Raw genomic sequence first — 20,001 nt, 5'->3', positions numbered from 1 at the left:
GACCAGAAATGATAGAGTTTTACATATCAATTCACCTGTAAGACACTGCGTTGCATTTTTTCTATCACAGACTCATTCTAGTAGGCAGAAAGATACGAAAATTATAATTTAATCTTAATTTGCATTTTTTCCTTAGAAATTGCTGTGACGTGTGATGCACCCACAACTCCATCTCATTAGTAAATTTCAAAATTGTCAGCTGTCTTGAAAAACTATTTTTTTTGGTTCATACCCAATGTATATATTTATATATAGCCACATAAAATAATAACGTTTCTCTACATTATGGTGACAAGTCGCGTGTTTCTCACGGTTTGTGCGTCAACGTCGTCGAGAAGGTAAATAACAGATTTGTATATTACAAGGACCGACCGAGTTGTCGTCAAATGATCCACGTGAAGCTGAACAGGTGGTTTATAGATCAGTTACCAACTGGCAACTTGTTCGCTGGCTAAATCTCACTGCAGTAATCCCTTGAGCTGCGAGGTGACATGGCTTGACGAAACTCTACGGGAATTTTCAGGAAATACAACAGGTGGACGAGCCCACGCAATGCCCCGTGGACCACCGTAAGTGACTTTTATCAAACTTTCAAATATAAAGGTATGGTGGCGGAACAGAGTCAGTTTCGTTCAAATGAACTAATTATGTGTAAAAATAGTTGCTTGTGTTCCTGTCAAGGAGCTGTCGTTAGCGTCCTTGGCTAACTTAAAATGGCTGTTGAACTGTACTTCTACAATAGTCTTTAGTTATGCGCGCGATATTGGTGACGCTTTTATTTTATTAACTTAGTCCTTCGTGGGGGGTAATTTATTCTTTTTTTTTTTTAAATTGCTGACAACGTGGTTTGACATACAGAAGAGCTCACAGGCATGTACCTGCCTGGTGGCACCCCTTAGAAAATTTAGTTGAAGACGGTGATTAATGTTTTCGGAATTGTCAAATAACTTTTTTTTTGTTTAATAGGTCAGACGGCACCATGGAAGACAACAAGCTCAATGACTCGAACGTAAAAGTCGCTGTTCGTGTGCGACCAATGAGCAGAAGAGGTGAGCTATACTAAAAGTCACACAGCCAGTACGTATTCATGATTTTAAGTGCCCCGAAGATTTACAGGCATGTTTTGTACAGGTCCAGTTGGCAATTTCAATTATTTTCTCTTCGTCTAAATTGAGGGATTTGCTTTCTTGTTATTTGAAAAATATTTGTAGATTGAATTAAAATAAAGGCAAGTACAGAATGTTGGTGTCACAGCACAACGTAATTACGTGATTTATTTACGTAGAAAATGGCGGAAATCTATATTGAACTCGGAAATCCAGCAAATTCAAACATAAATAAATATGTATGAATGCCTATTGCAGTTTGCTTGAGCCACTCAGACCTGTTAGAGCTCTCAATTTTGTAGAAAATTAATCAACAACCTTCAACCTCTGAAAAGAAAATATTCTCATATTGATGTCATCCTTCCCTTGAAGGCAGATTAATTACTGTTTGTTTTTGAAGCACAATAAGACTTTCGCAAACATCAGATTTCATTTTGGAAAACAATTATCAATATTTTTTTGTCATATTTTCTGACTTGTTATGCCCAAAGCACTAACTGCATCATAATTAATTTATGGAAGCAGTAGTGCTCAGTTGAACCTTTATAGTTATGTAGTTAATACTCAATATTATGCAAAAGTCTTTAAAAAATGTAATTTTGAAAGCAACCATAATGTGTTTAAACTGCTCTGTTAATAAAGTTGAGTTAAATAAAACAGTTGCACAACGTGCAAATGCTAGTGGTGAGGATGTCTAGCTTGTCCAGCAAAATCACGATTTATATGCATCTTTGAAGGCACTTAATATTAAGGTTGAAATCCTATGCCTAAGGATTATTGAAAATCACAGTAGTGCTTGTGACTGCATTGGAATGTTATGCTGACTTTTGACCTTGAGCAGTGGTCAATTGATGTTATAAACTGTCAAAAGACAGTTATACTTTGTCACAGTTTTAAAATGTTCAATATGCATCTTTCCAGAAAAAGACCTCACAACAAAATGTGTGGTTGAAATGGAAGGGAACCAGACAATATTGAATCCTGCCATTGCGACTTTGAGCAAAGCAGACCCCCGGTAAGTGGGAAAAAAAAATGCTTGGGTTTTGAAACATTTGATTTCATATAATGCATGCAGTTGTTGGTTTGATGTACCTAACTCAGATATGGATTTTTTTTCTGAATGCAAAAGGAATTTCCACTTTTTCTCGGCACTGGCAGCACCACATACAGGCTGTAACCAGCCTGTCTGGTTAACAGCCAATGTTTGGTGGAGGAGACTCATATCCCCCACCTACACAAGTCCTTCCTCGTCATGCTTCTCTTTACAAAGGGCGTGTCGCCTACTGCCCAGTCTTGTTTGTAAAGAAAAAAAAAAAAAGATTATCTTCTCCAAATTTAATACAAAAGCATATATGGATCTGGTCACTATTTTCATTTGCCTTTGTTTGATTTGAAAGTTCAAATAATGCAAATTGTGCTTTGACAGACCTCGTTCCCAATAGACCATATAATAAGATAATTTTTTATGTGCACCCCTAAATATAACCTCATAAACATACGTATACGTAACATCTTAAAGGAAATGTAAAGTTTGTCATGAATGTAGTTGACTTATAAAAACAGCCATGCATGTCAATGACAAATTATAAAAGAGACAAAAGAGGGCGCTATAGTGACTGGTATCGGCAGCATTTGCGAAAATTGATTTTGTAAAACAATGTATCCACCAGATATCGAAACCTGGTATCGTTTTTTTGCACATTCATAGTGTGAATGATTCTCTGTCTGTATGTGCCCTGTGATTGTCTGGTTATCAGTCCAGATTACACCCACCTCTTCCCCCAAGTTAGCTGGAATGGTCTTCAGTTACCGGCGATGCACATCCACTAAGTGCAAATGGAGTGAAAATATGGAGTTCATATCCCGTGCTCCCGTTCTTCTTGGAAGTCTTCATGCAAGATTTTGGAATGTATCGTACATACTTTCCTGGACTGTTTTCCCAAAGTATAGAATTGATGATTTGCATTTCACGATGTAGAGCACAACACTGCAAACTCTGTATGTGTACCTAATGCAGTGGCCAGCAAAGGATATTTTTTGTTTTCTATCCCCAAGTTCCAACCTGGCAGTGAATCAGAGTCAAATGGACGTTTCTGCAAGATTTTGACAGGTTGTCGGGTACCTTGTTTGATAAACAAGCCTGTCGATGGGATATTGTCTACGAAAGCCCATTTTATTGAAAGAGAGATGCTACTTGGAAAAATCGCCATGCAATGCATTTTTATTTATGTGTCAGTGTGTCCTTTCTGCCCTAACATGCTTCAGCTCCGTCTTTTCCGCTTCGGGCATGACGTGAACAGGTTTTACCAGCTCTCTTCCGACTTCCACAAAGGGTCATAGAGAAACAGAAGAGCAAGATTTTAATCAAAACACTGAATGGACCTCCTAATTAGCATCTCATTTGTCATTCGTCGCAAAATGTGTGCCAAACAGTGCTTGGGTTATAAGGCAAGTCACTGAGTAGCCACTTTTCCAAGGTTTGTGCTTTGTCAGCTTGCTGCTTGACAGCTTGAGCTGAATGTGCTGCATAAGCCTCAGGGGATGTTAATATGTTACAGCACCCTTGGTACTCACAGCTAGCTACCAATATAGGTTTTGTCAGATGGGAGAGATTAATGCAGACCCTCTTACTGCTTTCATAACTTAGGAGGCCACCTATAAGTAGTGACGATGACTCTAAATTTGCATTCTTTAACATTTTTTTTTTTTTTTTCTGGATGTGCTGGAAGCTGCCCTTGAAGTTAGGCTGTTATGTTTATCATCCCTTGAGGACAAGCGTACTAGAAATGGAACTATAATTGTTCTCTCTTATCTCGGTTTGCTTTTGATAAGAACTTCTTTGAAGGATTTCAAAAATCTGTTTATTTTATCACAATCCTGTCCTATCCCAACTTGGAAGCTGCATTTTAAGGATGTTGTCGTCCGACAAAGTGGTCCTGGAATGTCCTGTTGGAGTCATCTGGGTTAGCTGAGTTGATCATAATGGAGCATTGGCCTCCACATGGTTAGTCACCACCCGTACCTTCCTCCTCCTTCTCCTTTGGTGACTCCTTGGAGCTGGGATTTGCTACAAGTTATCTTAGGAATGTCCTTGCCAGCCCAGGAGAGGACGGGACTTAATGTTGCTCTTTCACGGGCCAGCAAATCTCACACAGAGAGGCCTTGTTTTAGCCAATATGTGGCCAGGGCAACTTTGGCCGTTCGTCTTTTAAACCCCTAAATTGATATGTCTGCTTGCTTAAAGACTCTTTGTTGTACTTTTTTTTTAAGTAGAAGCTTTTTAAAGAAATTAAATTCACTAGTCTTAATGGCTGTCAAAGTATAGATTAAAAATCACACCGTAACTGACATTCCAACAAACCATATTGTGACAATTCAAAATAAATTTACATGAAAATGAGTAACATTAATCAGGCTGAGCATTAATATGAAAGTTGGTTCAATCTAATCTTCTTTTCTTTAAATTGAGATCTAATCTTTTCTGTCTCTTCCTTTTTGTCTTTCAGGAATCAGCCAAAGGTTAGTATTAAATCAAAATATGTCCCCTTTCAATAACTAAGTAGCTATGAAAATGTTAATCCCTTCCGTGACGTTTTTGTTTTCCCTCAGGTTTTTGCTTATGATCACTGTTTCTGGTCCATGGATGAATCCCAGAAAGACAAGTTTGCAGGTTTGCTTTTTATCAGTTCTGTTTTTAGCTCGAGTGCCTGGTGACTCATTTCTTATACTTATCTCATCACAGAATGTTGGCTGAGCTCTGAACTATTTATGGAGTGAGGGAAAAGAAATGCACTGTTTTACTGCTAGGATGTAGTCACGTGGTTAACTGCAAAAATAAAGGGTAGAAAAATGCACCATTTCTATTCTCAGCTGTCTTTCAGGTCACAAAAATTTCAGACAAATTCTCTGGAAAACATACATGATGATCTTTGTTGTGAGCGCTCCCCCTCGTTCGTTACCTTTGAAATTAGAAGTTTGTATTGTATTATACGAAGTACAAGTGCCGATTTTCCATGTTATTTGTTTATTTATGTGCTTACAGGTCAAGAAGTAGTGTTCCAGTGCCTTGGGGAGAGTTTGCTTGACAATGCCTTTATGGGTTACAATGCTTGCATCTTTGCTTATGGGCAAACAGGTAAGTACTCTATAACCCCATGAGCAAAATTTGTTTTTTTCTTAGATGAGGAAAAATGCAATTAAAGGTATGTTAGGGTACTTCCTTAAAATGTAAAGGAGAGTATGTAAAATGTGCGAAATGAACCAAAAAGTATCTCACTTGATCGAACTTTATGATGATGATAGAACTTTATTTATCCCACAGCGGGGAAATTTACTTGTCACAGCAGTGTACAAGAGTGCAAGAATACAAGGGCCAAATTTATAAAAGGATAAATAACAAATAATAAATAAAATGGGTATTGGAATTGATCCAGAGACTATTATTGTGTTGATAGTGATAGAGGTTTTACTGGAGTGTAATATAACTCCTGTAGGTTATTTTTGTATCACTACTGTCTTTCTGTGCTGTCAGACTGGACGAGTGGTCTCTTATCATACTGAAGCATGGTTCGACACATTTCCACATTTCTCAGCCAGCAACCGCACTAAAGCAATGTTTTGTTTCATTTCAAATAACTAGTCCGCAGTGTGTAGCAATTATATGTGCCCATCCGATGTATAATAGTCAAACATTACAAGTGGCTGTCATCAAGCATGCTTGAGCACAGCAAAGATGGCCAAGTCTAACACTGGTTCACTGGGCACACAGCAGCAGAAGCAATTCTGGATTTTAACTGCATCTGAGAGTGCATTCAAATGGCAAAATCAAATACCCTACTCCAGTTCCACCATGGTGCTCTATTCATACAGCACATGGCTGTAACTGCCGTTACATGTATCTTCAGAAATGACTTTGCAGGCAACTATAAAAGTATGTCGTCAATTTCAATATATATAAAAAAAAAAAACTATCCAAATAAAATGCTGAAAAGACAAGTATAAAACATTTTCCTTACATTCCAAATGTGGACTGTGACACTAACTGTGTACGTTCAGGCTCCGGCAAGTCTTACACCATGATGGGGTCAGCAGAGCAGCCTGGTCTGATCCCTCGCCTCTGCAGCTCCTTGTTCTCCAGGACCATGCAGGAGGCTCGAGAGGGAGAGAGCTTCACTGTGGAAGTCTCCTACATGGAGATTTACAATGAGAAAGTCCGAGACCTGCTCGACCCTAAAGGGTGAGGAAAACCAATGACTCCTGTACAGTACTTGAACACCACATCTTTTTTCTCAAATATATTACGTGTGTGTGTCACACATGGATCACTTAAGGGAGTGTTGTATTGTATTTGGAAAGGCGCACCTTTCAATGATACTATTATTTGTATTTGTAGAAACCGTCAAGCACTAAGGGTAAGGGAGCACAACGTTTTAGGACCTTATGTTGATGGGCTGTCACGTCTGGCTGTGGCTAGCTACAAGGTAAAGCAGCGGTTAGCAAGTATGGTTTCCTTTTAGATCATTTTTTTATCATGAGAATATTGCTTCTCTGAAGACGTAGTAAAACAGTCATAGTTGTTTGTCTTGATTTTGGCAGGACGTTGAATCTCTGATGTCAGAGGGAAATAAATCTCGCACTGTGGCCTCCACAAACATGAATGAAGAGAGCAGCCGATCTCATGCTGTGTTTAACATCATACTCACTCATACTCTAATGGACCTACAATCAGGGGTGAGCCGCAGACACTCAGCAAAACCAACAAGTCAAACTTCCTCAGCACTTCCTCCATTTCACTTTGGCCATGAATATACGTAGATGCTCATTTTTGATTATTCAGTATTGCACATAAGTTTGATTGTCTTTTTCAAATGCTTGAATATTTTGCATTGTAACTGGTTCGTTTCCCTGTGCTGTTGTGTATTAATGTTAGACACGTGGAGAGAAGGTAAGCAAGCTCAGTCTGGTGGACCTGGCAGGAAGTGAACGTGCAGCAAAGACTGGGGCAGCTGGTGAAAGGCTGAAAGAAGGCAGCAACATTAACAAGTGAGAGAACTGCAACAGCAGTGTCACTTATGCTCATATCTTAAATGGGATGGAATGATCTCATTAGCTTCTGAATTAAAAAATTCTCATCTTCTAAAATGTATTCAGTCAAGCTTAGTTTGATTGGCTTCAAATTTCCCATTTTCTTCAAATATTTTCATGCAGTGACCCTTCTGTCTCCTTCCAGATCTCTTAGCACATTGGGTTTGGTGATCTCAGCCTTGGCGGATCAAGGTGCAGGAAGGAACAGGAGCAAGTTTGTTCCCTACAGGGACTCTGTGCTCACTTGGCTGCTCAAGGTATTTAGAGAAAAATCACAGATAAATTCTTTACTTATTTTAATGTTCTGATGTGAATTTTTCTTTAAAAAAATGTGCCATAAAATAACAGATTTTTACTGCATGTGCATTTGGTTTTGTCTGTGTTTTAATTTTTTTCTTCTCTACTTGAAAATGTAGTTTGTTGCAGTTCTTGTTTTTCCATATTTGATTCATAAATGTTGCTACTGGCGTTGACGATGCGGTGTCTGTAACTGCAGGACAGTTTGGGGGGGAACAGCCGCACAGCCATGGTGGCCACGATCAGCCCAGCGGCAGACAATTATGACGAGACTCTGTCCACCCTGCGTTATGCTGACCGGGCCAAAAGCATTGTCAACCACGCTGTGGTCAACGAAGACCCCAATGCCAGAATTATCAGGGAGCTGCGAGAGGAAGTAGAGAAACTGAAGGAGCAGCTCACAGAGGCTGAGGTTTTCTTGCTCTTTGACTTAAGTTTAATTGAAAACAAATCATTTGGTAACTAACTACAATGTTTTGTGAATGACTGTAATGAAATGTACACACATGGACAAAGTTAGTGGCATCCTTCTATCAGCGAGCATTTTCCAAAACACATTATGAAACATTAGTTAGATTTCAAGGCATTCAGGAGCTAAATGTGCTGCTCAGTGTTAGAAAGCTTTTTTGGAGTCGAATAGCAGAATTTTGGGACTACACCTAAACTGTCTTTTTTTAAAAAAAAAAAAATATTTTTTTTATTTTTTATAAGTCTTGACCTGAATCCAGAAGGAGCTCAAACATGCTCTAGTTGTCTCGGGTTTGTCTTAAGTGAAATCACTTAAGACGAACTTGAGACAACTGGCACAGATTGCTCAGTACCTCTTCACAAGTGCTCAAGTCTTGGTGAAAAGTACAGAGATTGCGTGATTGCTCTGAAATATTATGCATCAAAATATAAATGAGACAGACGTGCTAAATTATGATTTATTTTTTATTTTATTCTGCTAATAATTTTATTTGTGTGTATATACAGCATCTTGATTTTTCCCCCCCTTAACAGACTACAATCAGAAAAATGAATTAAAATGAAATCATGCTTTCAGTCTATGAAGGCCCCTGAGCTGAAGGAGCGGCTGGAGGAGTCTGAGAAACTAATCCAAGAGATGACGGTGACTTGGGAGGAGAAACTCAGGAAAACTGAGTCTATTGCACAAGTACGCTCTCGTTGCACAAGAAATAAGAATTTGTATAATTCTGGCATTAATAAATATTTTCTTGTGTAGGAGCGTCAGAGGCAGCTGGAGAGTTTGGGTATTTCCCTGCAGTCGTCTGGCATCAGAGTAGTGGATGACAAGTGCTTCCTGGTCAACTTGAATGCTGACCCTGCCCTCAATGAACTGCTCGTCTACTATCTAAAGGTGCTGGACACGCGCAGACACATACAACATATAACCCTGAATAATATGTATTTCTTGTTTGCTACACACTATGTAGGAGCACACGCGTGTGGGCTCATCCAACTCACAGGACATCCAGCTGTGTGGGATGGCCATCCAAGCCGAGCACTGCATCATCGATATCACCCAAAACGACGGTGTGGTGCTCACGCCTCACCGTAATGCTCGGTATGTAATAGAATAGGTTTTTCTATTGATTATTCCATTGATTAATTCAATAATCGGATATTGTTTTAATGGCATTTAAGTGTTTAAAGACCAGTGTTTATTAAGTGTTTATTTATTTACATCTTGTTTAATTGTTTTTATTATTCTCTGAATGTTGTTTTTATGTTGGCCAATACCTCATTTTTTACTTCCTGATTTTTTTAAATTAATCTTTATTATTGTTTACAGGAAAAATGAAATGTTTTGTTTAATATGTTCGAAGGGGTGGGTCTGTTGCGTAAAATTAGTCAAGTACTTTTTTGTGAACTATTTACTCTGAATTTTGCTATCTTATAAAATTTTTGGTGATGTCACTTTTTGGATCCGTAAATTAAATTGCCAAGTGTAATTTTGCGACTTAATGATGAAGTGCTGTTTCAGCAAGTGAAGAATCAGCCAGCGGCAGCTTCAAATAACCCCAATTGTTGTGCCAGGCGTTAATAGTGCGAAAGAGATGATTAAAACGTGATAGTTGATAAAGTTCTCTCTCCTGAAGGACATGGGTGAATGGCACCATGGTCACTGGTTCAGTGCACCTTCATCACGGAGACCGGATCTTGTGGGGAAACAACCATTTCTTCAGGTTTGTTTAAAATAATTTATTTACTTTACAAATGTAATTATTACATTTTATGCTTTATCTTCCTCTTGTTTTTTACATGCTCACATCCACTTTGCATTCCAACAGGATCAATCTACCCAAGCATTTGGTCCATACCCTGGGTGAGGAGGAGGAGGGAAGAGCTAAAGTAAAAACCTACTTAAGTACGGAGCAACTGGAGGTGGACCTTGATGCATCCAGCGATGTTTCTAGTGAAGTGGGCTTTGAATTTGCTCAAGCTGAAGTCATGATGAAAGGAATGGCCATTAACGGTGAGTGACATGGCTCGGCTTCTCGTTAGATTTGGATCAGCATGAAACCACTACATCAAACTAAATACAACCTTTCTATTTATCAATATTTATCATTTTAATTTATTATAACACAGACAGCCAACAGTAACTTAATTAGACTGAAGCTTCAATGTGCAGTAGTGCACTATACTCTACTCTGAATATAGCAATTGCAATATCTGACTTTTACATCGTACATGAAGTTATTGATAATGTCCTCAACTTTGGTTGTACCTTCTCAGACCCCTTGCAGTCAGTATTACAGACCCTTGAGAGGCAACATGAGGAAGAGAAACGCTGCGCCCTGGAGCGGCAGAGGCAAATGTACGAACAGGAGCTGCAGCAGCTTCGTCTGCGACTCAACCCAGAGAAATCGCCCCATCTCCTCGACTTGTCGGGCTTACCAAATAGTACTGCTGCCACTGGAACATCACTAGTCCCCCACAAACGTGTGAGGCGCTGGAGTGAAGACAGGTGAGAGCAGCTCAATGTGGATTTATTTTATTTTTTTGTTATTAATTTTGAATATTAATTGAATGAAATCCACAAACATTGTATGCTTTTGTCATCAAGAGAGGCTATGATTACACGAAGCCTTCGACGTCTAAAGGAGCAGATCGTTCGTGCCAACCTTCTCGCTCAGGAGGCCTGCTTTATTGCAGAGGAACTGAACAAAAGGACAGAGTACCTCGTGACTTTGCAGATACCAGCTGCCAATCTGGATGCCAACAGGAAGGTATGATAATTTAATTTGTATTTGTTAAGAAACCTGTCCAAAATAGCCATAAAATGTGGGGGTGCATCATAGCCCAACATTATTATCTTTTTTTTTTTTTCAATAGCGTGATGTGGTGCTGAGCGAGCCGGCCATTCAGGTTCGGCGTAAAGGGAGAGGGAAGCAGATCTGGGCAATGGAGAAGATGGAAAACAGGCTGGTGGATATGAGGGATCTTTACCAAGAATGGAAAGACTATGATGAAGACAACCCTGTGAGTCAGAAGAGTGAATCCACGGTGCTTAGACGCACAGTACACATTGAAAGTGATTTAGTTCAAGAGGCTCAATGAATCTCACTCGTGCGGTTCAAGTCCATGTAAAGTCAAAATGGAAAATGTATAATACATTTTACTCCCAGCGGAGTGTTGTTAAAAATAAATCAACTTTTTTTTTTTTTTTAACACAGCTGATGCGGTCTTATTTCAAACGAGCCGACCCATTTTTTGATGAGCAGGAAAACCACAGTCTGATTGGAGTGGCCAATGTTTTCCTAGCATGCCTCTTCTATGATGTAAAACTGCAGTATGCAGTTCCCATCATCAACCAGAAGGGAGAGGTAGGACACTCTGGATTGTGATTTCTTATTTTCCAGGCAGATATTTAAATCGGTTTCCAAAAACAAGAACTACAATACGTTACGTCTGTCCTTCAGGTGGCGGGCCGACTTCATGTGGAGGTATGGCGAGAAATAGAAAGCTCAAATGCAGAACGTTCAATACAAAGTAGCACTGATGGAGATGCACAAGAGCGTAAACTGAACTGCGTGGTGAGAACTTGAGAACTCTCTCACGTGGTGAGAGGTGTGTCTTGATGCAATTTGTTTGGAATGAGCAAATGAATAAACATCCTTTTGTCTCCTCAGGTGAAAGTCCTTCAGGCTACCGGTCTTCCTCGTCATCTGTCTAACTTCGTCTTCTGCCAGTATCACTTTTGTGGACAGACAGAGCCAATGTTCATTCCTCCGGAATTAGGGCGGGCCCCCTCACCCTCTGCTTCCAAAGACCCTCAGTGCAACGTTATTTTTGACAGCTCCAAGGTGACGAAAGTGAAGCCTAAATCAAAATTGGATTATTATGAAATGGTTAATTTAAACTTTGTTTTGATTTTTTTTAGGAATTTTCAGTGCCAGTGTCAGAGGACTTTTTGGAGTATTTGTCTGAGGGTGCAGTGGCTATCGGAGTGTATGGTCACAAACAGGACAGCCATCGGAGGAACTTGGCACTGTGGGACCTTGGTGTAATTCAAGCCAAAACCCGTTCACTCAGAGAGAGGTTTACAAGCGCCCCATTATTACATTCATTAAGAAATTACTTTGAGAAGTCCAAAATTCAGGAAAGGGATTACACTTGACAGTCATTTCAGTTTTCATATACCTAGTACACACTTCTCATGTTGAAGTAGAAAATGGATGGAGGATTACATTTATTAGAAATGTTTTTTTTTAGTTTTTCCCTTTTGCCCCCATCTTGGCAGGTGGAGTGAGGTGACTCGGCGAGTGGAGCTGTGGGTGCAGCTCATGGAGCTAAATGATGCAGGGCAGTTCACACCCGTCGAAATTCTTCCTGCAAAAGACGTAAGGACTGGAGGAATTTTTCAGCTTAGGCAGGTGTGTATTGTTTGAAAAGGTTCGTTTCGGTGTCATAGTGGTCTGAAAAATTCATCTCAGACGTGTATTTAATGCTCACTATGCCAAAACTACTCTTGTGAAACCTTGCCATTCAGGGCCAGTCTCGCCGAGTCCAGGTGGAGTTGCACTCCGTGCCAGACTCTGGCACAATGCCACTTATCTCCATCTCTATCCTCTCTGTGTCCATTGGAGACGTCAAGGTCCAAAATACACCGAAAGGCAGGGACTCAATGCTGGTGAGGGAAAATGATCATTTTAATTGCACAGTTTTAGCATTATTTTAGGAAGAGGGCAACTGAGTTGATCTTTAGTGATATGCCAAGCAACGTCCCTTTCATCTGCACGTCCACTGTTCATTATTTATATTTAAGAATTGATCTAAAAATATGTATTTTCAGGCTAGGGATGAAGAAATGGACAGTTACCAAGTAAGTGCTCAAAGTTTGCTCTTACAGATTATATCATTAGCTAATGTTTTTGGCTTGGTTTTCTTGGTGAGCAGAACATCAAAAAGGCTATTTCTGATGTATTTTTGTGAAGGAAGAGGATTTGGAAAGAATGCGGGAACAGTGGCTGGCCACACTCACTCAGCGTCAGGAGTATCTAGACCAGCAGTTGCAGAAAATCGTGTCCAAACAAGGTACTCATGTAGTAAAACACTCCTTTGTTTTATAGAAGAGTGAATCTTCCCACTTCTACTACCAGTAAGCAGCACATCAACTTTTTTGTTGTTGTAATTTTAATTGACAAGACATTTCAAGTTACTGGGAGAAACACTCACATTATCTCCGCTCTCTCATGACTAAACAGTGATTTCTCTTGTGTTTGTGCATACAGATAAGTCAGAAGACGATTTAGAAAGGGAGTCTCAGCTGCTGGAGTGCCGTCTGACACTCACTGAAGAACGCAATGCCGTTTTGGTGCCGTCAGCTGGCAGTGGCATTCCTGGAGCACCAGTTGAAAGGTGTGTGTGTGTGTGTGTGTGTTTGTGCCCTATTTGTGGTTTATTCAATACAACCAAACAATGATACTTTTCTCTTATAGAGTTCCTGTACCAGGGATGGAAACACACATTCCTGTCCTGTTTCTGGATCTCAGTGGTTTGTGTCTTTAAATCTTCTCACAACACTGTCGTTCACTGAATTAATAGTAAATTCACTTCTTTAATGGTTTGGTTTGTAGCTGATGATTTCCAGTCGAACCTTTCTGCCCCTCTCGCCGGGGGTGTCGATGCATATCTTGCTGGGGAATATGAAGATGACTTCTTTGACCTTCACATTGTCAAACATGACGAGTCAGAAGTAAGGTGACATGCACCAGTTCTGTTCTGCAAAACTGTTGTTGTTTTTTTCAGTGTGATCGAAGAGTAATAAATTACTAAGGGGTTTAATTAATATTTGATGAAAGCATTTATACATTTTCTTTGGTGTGTTGTCTAGGTAAAGGTGGAGGCATCCTGGGATTCAACAGTACACGATTGCCCTGAGCTCAGCCGTGCGGCATCTGGTGAGCAGAGAATCTACCTCACGGTCCGTGTCGTGGTGGAGTTGAGCCACCCTGCCCACATGCAACTGATTCTGAGGAAACGCATTTGTGTCAATGTCACTGGGAAAAAGGTAAGCTTTTTTTTGTTGTTGTTTTTTTTTGTCAGCAGATTTACATCAACATTTCTAATTTAAGAACTTATTGTAGAACCCTTATTCACTGTATTTGTGTTGGTGATGTAGGGTTTTGCTCAGAGCCTTCTGAAGAGGATGTCCCAGCGCAGCACCATCCCAGGATGTGGTGTCACCTTTGAAATTGTCTCAAACATACCAGGAGTAAGTGTCTTTATATAGACCCAGAATATTCTGATCTGAAAATTAAAATGCATGCTATGTATTAACTAATGAGAGCTGATAACGTATTTATATCACAAATAATACCGAACCTGGGGATACTTCCCTTAAATATTACTTTTCCCTTTTACTGATTTGTACCTTTGCTCCCTCAGGATTTCCACGGGCCAGAAGACCGAGAGATGCTGGCCCGATTAGCCGCGAGCACAGATGATGACCAGTCAGGCGACAGTGAGGCAGCTATCGAGAAATACCTGCGTAGCGTCCTGGCTGTGGAGAACATCCTCACTCTGGACAGATTGCGACAGGTTGTGGCGTGGAGTGAATACACTGCGTATAAATGGACTGCCTGCCTAACTTAACATTTATGCATAGGAGGTAACAGTGAGGGAGCAATTAGCACTCAGAGGGAAAGTTCCCAGGCGCTGCCTCAGCTCGCCAAACGTCAACCGGGTAAGTGAGGCATCTCTGAGTAACTAACATCTTAATGGCCCTCTTGTGGTTCTCCTCACCCTTGGACTTAACCACTGTCACTAACTCTACCACGTGCTGCGTCTTCAATTCTCCACCCAGCTGTCAGTCGGCAATCTGGATGTGTTCTCTTCAACTCATAAACTTGGTGACTTCAAGGTGAGAAGCATTGTTCTTCAGCTTCACCTTGTATTTTTGTTGATCTTGAAAGGCTTCCGCATTGGAATTTCTCTTACTTGCTCGCAATGTTTTCAATAGGCTTTACACTAACAGGGTTTTGGAACTAATCACAAATCAGCGACTCACTGATAACCAATCATTGATTCGAACAGAAGATTGATCCGATCGATTTCAACAATTTGTTAATTTACTATGCAGTCGATCTGGTGATTAATTTGTGACTGGCCCGACCCACAAATAGCCAAAATCGAATTATTATTGACACCCATTGAAATGCATTGGGAAAAATCAAAGGTTAAATCTCCTCCGGGTCCTCAAGGTCCTTTTTTCTTTTCAAAGATCTTGGTATCAGCATAATATTGAGCATGGGTAGCCAATGTGGTGCTTGCAGGTCACCCATAGCAAACTGTTTGTGTCTGTGCAGGGTTGGGAGAGTCACCAGGACCTCTCCGCTGCTTCTGCTCAGTCCAGGCGCACATTGCCCAGCTCCATATCGCACAGCCTGACCCCAGACACAGGTGCAACTTAGCAAATGAGCTTCTTGTAACGGCAAATTGTCCTTCATTGGTTCTTATCACCTCTTCTCTATCAACCTTTTGTTAGCTTTTCTACAACACGTTTTTAGGCTCTGTTCTATCTTGTCTTCTTTCAGTGAAGGCTGTTCCTAATCTCCTGAAGTCATTGATTTCTGGTGGAAAAGAAGATAGTGGAGAACAGGCGACTGTCCATCAACAGGTAGTCTCCAGTTCGGGATTTATTTTACTCTTTAATTTGGGATTTCAAGTTTATCACCACATTCAAGATATAATTTATATTATGGAAATGTTACTTTAGAATTTACTGACCAATATCAGAGAGGGGAAAAATGGATACAATAATTCACTCACTATAATTCTTGATCCTAGGTATTTCGACCCCAAAAAAAAAAATGCAATGCATTAGATAGGGCTAATGAAACACACTGTCAACCTGATGACTGAGTCATGTACCACCAAGTTTTATAATTTAGCGTGAGCTATTTAGAAATGCAAAGTAGCACCACTTACGGTGCAAATGATTGATGGGTTGCATAATGTGTTTTATGATGTGCTGTTTGCCATGAAAGCTTGTTCCAAACAACCCCCAATGAGACAGGAGCACACTGTGTAAAAAGAGCGGTAATTAGGAGCAGGTGAACCTTGTTATGTTTGTTCCATCGAGAAGCACGAGTCAAAGCTCTTCACTGCGGTACAAAACACGACGGCACTCCTGTTGTCTGATGAGCACCTTAAGCCACAGTTTGTGGCTTCTCTCCATGGCCCATGGAGGGAAGCTAATCAAGGAAATCATGTGCAGTGGAAACAAAGATTGCCACTGCCGTGGTTGAGTCATTTAAGACTTTAACCAGGTTGTGTTGTAAAACACACAATAAAATAGTCTGTAAAGAAATAAACTGGTCTTACGAAATGTAATTAAGCCGTAAGTCACATTCCATATCGTACAACTTGAGAAGCATTTGAGTTTGGTTTTAGCGTAGGTTCCGCTTTACATAGAGCTGTCAAAATGAATCGGTTAATTGACAAGTCATCGGTTATCAAATTAATCGACCGCTATTTTAGGAATCGAGTAATTGTTTTGAGCCATATTTAATTGTCCAAATCTTCTAATATCGGCTTTTCAACGGTATCCGTTCATTTCATTTATTTCATTTCTCGTTCATGCAAATAGGTTGTTTGTCTTTTGCGTTTAATCAAAACAAGACATTTGCAAACGTCTGCTTTTACTTTGGAAAAGTATAACCGCACAATTAACTGAATCAGTTTGGTGAGTAAAACATTCATCGCTCTTGTGTGATAAACATAATAAGCAGGAAATGAGAGGTAGGGGCTAATACATGCAAAATAAAGTTTTGTCCAATTCATTGATTGACTAAAAAATATTCGATATTGACAGCTTTTGCTGTACAGTATTTCAAAGCAGCATCTTGGATGTGTTGCATGTGTCAACTTTCAGGTTGGCTGTCCTGAGCCCCAGCAGGACAGGATAGATGTGTTTGACCTACTCTCTACTGTCCATGTAGGTTGTGTTGCTTAGTTCTTAGTTCTCATCTGCTGCATGGAAAATGATTGCTCAGATTGCCACGAATGCATTAAATTCGTTTATCAGCTTGTGTGCTGCCTCAGAATATAACCCACCCCAAAAAAGCTCCAGATTTTGAGATTGTGATATTTTTCATGATGTTCAGTGAGGGGAAAAAAAAACAATTTGAAAAGCCAATGGCACAATATTTCATCAGTGGCAGTACAAGAGAACTGGATGAACGATCATGGGTGCAATTATAATTACACTGCTATTATCCAGATTGTTTTAGCGTGATTGTCTGTTTGAAGGATCTGATAAACAAATATTTGTCTCCTATCACCATCTTCACCGCTAATCAGTACACTAAATACACGTTTCTCTTTTGTGAAACTTGAAAATACAGACCTCATTACATGGATGAAAAGCGCAGGCCTAAAATAATGAAACAGATGGCCTGGTTAGCTATCCCACTTTCAATTTCTTTGAGGCTTTGTGATTTCACTATCTGTCTTACTGATCACACATGAACTTTCTCCCTCAGGCTCTATTTTGGTATTACCAGCTCACTGATGCCTGATCTATGATTTTGTCACAGCGGTGAATTGCTCGGGCATGCGCTTTGAAAGACATTTCGAACATGAGCAGGTGGAGAGAGGTTAAAATAGAAGTCCACTCATGAGTCTACCATGAGACCTGTTGGAAAAACAGAAGTCAAAATTTTAAAATTGCTCCTCTGTTGCAGAATGTGCCTCGTATCATGGTGCAGTCAGCCAGTGTTGTAGAGGGAATGAACACACATTGGCAAGTAAGTCGGAGTGTGCGTTATTTACGATTTCAATTGTATGTGTAATTGCAGATTGGAGAATTCTGCTTGAGTGCTTTGCAATAACTTTGATATTTTTCCATGGTTACCCTTTAGGTTCCTCCTGAGGAAATCAGCCCTCCTGCCATCCACCAGGAGAGTCCCAGATTAGTGCCTCTCCCCCCACCAATCATTCCAGAAACAGAAGACTCCACCCAGAGCTCCATGAGCGAAGCGTCAAGTGGTTACATTTCAACGAGTATCTCCACAGCGACGCTTTCTGACGTTTACACGCTGAGCTGGGACCATCCTCCGTCGTCAGGCCAAAAAGCTGATAGCTACGAGCCCGTGACAGATGAAGAAGAAAATAAAGTGATACAGAGACTTTCCTTGGAATCTGACGGTGGCTCTGGATCTGAACCTCAAGAGTTTTTCCAGGCAGCTACGGAGAACACCAACCTACCGCAGTCCAAACCAAATCACAATTCGTCTGATTTAAATCAACAGAAACCAAATCCATCTCTTGTCCAGGAAGTCGAAGCCCCTTCTCTATGCGTAGATTCCGACATTCCACCAACAACAGTGCATTTAGAACACCACTCAATGGAATCGGCACAATCAGACGGTGAGCTGTCACTCACAAATTCATTTATAGTCCAAGTGCAACAACCAACAGACTCAAAACCAAAGACCTCTGTGACAGAAGAAGTTCAAATGAATACGAAAGAATCAACTAAAGCAATTCAAGAAGTGTTAAAGAAGAATGAACAATCCAAATTGGAAGAGCCTGCCCAAATGTCCTCTGAACCGTCTATAGTCCCACTGGGGGATTCTGATCCACTATCTTGTCATCAGGAAAAATCCCCTTTGAAGAACACAAGTGGTTCTGCCATCTCAACATCCAGCGATAAGGTCCACCTAGAAAACCTTGATGCCTCAGCAGAACCCAACGTGCAACCCTCCGAATCTGCAGCAGCAGTCAACCCTTTCAAGATCCAGAAAGTCCAGTCATCAGACCTCAAGTCCTTCCAACGGATACTCGGTGACTCGGACGGGGAGCCTGTTCAGACCGACACTGGCGCCTCTTCAAAATCGGACTCTAATCTGGCAGAGCCCTTGGAGCTCGTTTTAGATTGCGAGGAAGGCGAGGCAGCTTCCGCAGTCACTCTTCCCGACTGGATAAAAGAAGGGGAATTTGTCACTGTAGGGACCAATAAAAAAGGCATCGTGCGCTACGTGGGACCCACAGACTTTGCTGAGGGCATGTGGGTGGGAGTGGAACTTGAGGTACCTGCAGGTGAGTAGAAAATGTCCCAAAGTAAATTTGCCTTTTGTTTTATTGACCAGTTAGAATTCATAAAACCTCTTAGAGGACAAGAGCGATGCCTCGCAATACCCCACCCCTTCCAGAAAAGCAAAAGCACTAATCTTGACCTTGTAGTCATCATATTTGTGTCGTTTACCAGGAAAGAATGACGGCTCCGTAGGCGGGAAGCACTACTTCCACTGTAATCCAGGTTACGGAGTGCTAGTCCGGCCGGACAGGGTGACCCGGGGTGGCGGCAAACGCCGACGACAGCAACAGAAGCGCCGCAGCGCCAACTTGTCCGGATCAGCTCCAAACCTGGCGGCGCTCACTGCTATGGCTAAAGGTGCATCATCGTCTCGCAATATTGCCGAAGACCATAAAAATTCTTGACAGGAGAGAATGAGAAGCCTCAGATGTGCAGATTTGGTTTTCTACATCACATATTTGATGTTAAATGTCTTTCTACGTGTGGAGGGAGATATGACCCATTTCTCCCAGTTTTCATTCAATGCTGGATGTGTTCACTCGAACACTTTGTAATGCTACATGCCAAGTAAGTGACTGTTTTTGCATTAACAGTTATATACTGAATTTAGAATCTTAAGGTGGCTTCATGGAAAAGGTTTGCTGCTTTAGGGTTATGTTTTTATAATTACTTTTAAGCATTTTTAATGTTTTTTTTGGGGGGGGCGTACTGATCTTTGTGTGCCTTGATTGTTTGGAAGTCACCAATTGTGCAAAGCTTTTTAACGTCATTTAAAAAAAATAAAAAAATAGTCTCAGATTTTGTGATATAACATAAATTGTCATTTTCTGATACAAAACAATCGTGTCTTATCCCCAGAGGGCAATTAAAAGATTTGAAAGCACAGGGCATCCAATTTGAAGTCACAAATAAAAATACATAAAAAAACCCATAAAATTTACATAATCCAACATAACTCATGTT

General features: G+C 40.5%; 1 protein-coding gene across 2 annotated transcripts; it reads left to right on the top strand.

Moving 5' to 3' along the window:
* Window positions 1-414: 414 nt before the first annotated feature.
* Window positions 415-19,836, top strand: LOC125990081 (kinesin-like protein KIF13B). 2 transcript variants are annotated; one of them, XM_049756776.2, is made up of 42 exons: window positions 415-569; window positions 967-1,049; window positions 2,028-2,121; window positions 4,613-4,625; window positions 4,716-4,776; window positions 5,149-5,241; window positions 6,162-6,342; window positions 6,499-6,586; window positions 6,702-6,836; window positions 7,036-7,148; window positions 7,336-7,447; window positions 7,687-7,899; window positions 8,533-8,643; window positions 8,713-8,847; window positions 8,924-9,054; window positions 9,590-9,676; window positions 9,782-9,966; window positions 10,230-10,461; window positions 10,561-10,723; window positions 10,830-10,976; window positions 11,171-11,320; window positions 11,417-11,530; window positions 11,627-11,800; window positions 11,878-12,035; window positions 12,238-12,370; window positions 12,487-12,627; window positions 12,790-12,819; window positions 12,932-13,031; window positions 13,229-13,355; window positions 13,436-13,491; window positions 13,574-13,692; window positions 13,831-14,007; window positions 14,119-14,211; window positions 14,385-14,537; window positions 14,605-14,682; window positions 14,803-14,859; window positions 15,305-15,398; window positions 15,533-15,615; window positions 16,873-16,935; window positions 17,684-17,746; window positions 17,861-19,040; window positions 19,210-19,836. In XM_049756776.2, exons 1-42 carry the CDS (start codon window positions 553-555, stop codon window positions 19,440-19,442), a joined length of 5,970 nt encoding a protein of 1,989 aa, XP_049612733.1. In that variant the 5' UTR covers window positions 415-552; the 3' UTR covers window positions 19,443-19,836. The 2 variants fall into 2 exon arrangements, with proteins under 2 accessions (XP_049612733.1, XP_049612734.1); XM_049756777.2 differs by lacking the exon at window positions 16,873-16,935.
* Window positions 19,837-20,001: the final 165 nt, after the last annotated feature.

This window comes from Syngnathus scovelli, chromosome 20 (genome assembly GCF_024217435.2).
Source record: "Syngnathus scovelli strain Florida chromosome 20, RoL_Ssco_1.2, whole genome shotgun sequence".
Taxonomy (NCBI): domain Eukaryota; kingdom Metazoa; phylum Chordata; class Actinopteri; order Syngnathiformes; family Syngnathidae; genus Syngnathus; species Syngnathus scovelli.
This window is presented reverse-complemented; position numbering and strand designations above follow the sequence as displayed.

Excerpts from the sequence above, each read along its gene's own strand:
- LOC125990081 (XM_049756776.2), top strand. Across the intron at positions 1,050-2,027 it reads GCGACCAATGAGCAGAAGAG|AAAAAGACCTCACAACAAAA; the intron begins GTGAGCTATACT and ends GCATCTTTCCAG. Across the intron at positions 7,900-8,532 it reads AGCAGCTCACAGAGGCTGAG|TCTATGAAGGCCCCTGAGCT; the intron begins GTTTTCTTGCTC and ends TCATGCTTTCAG.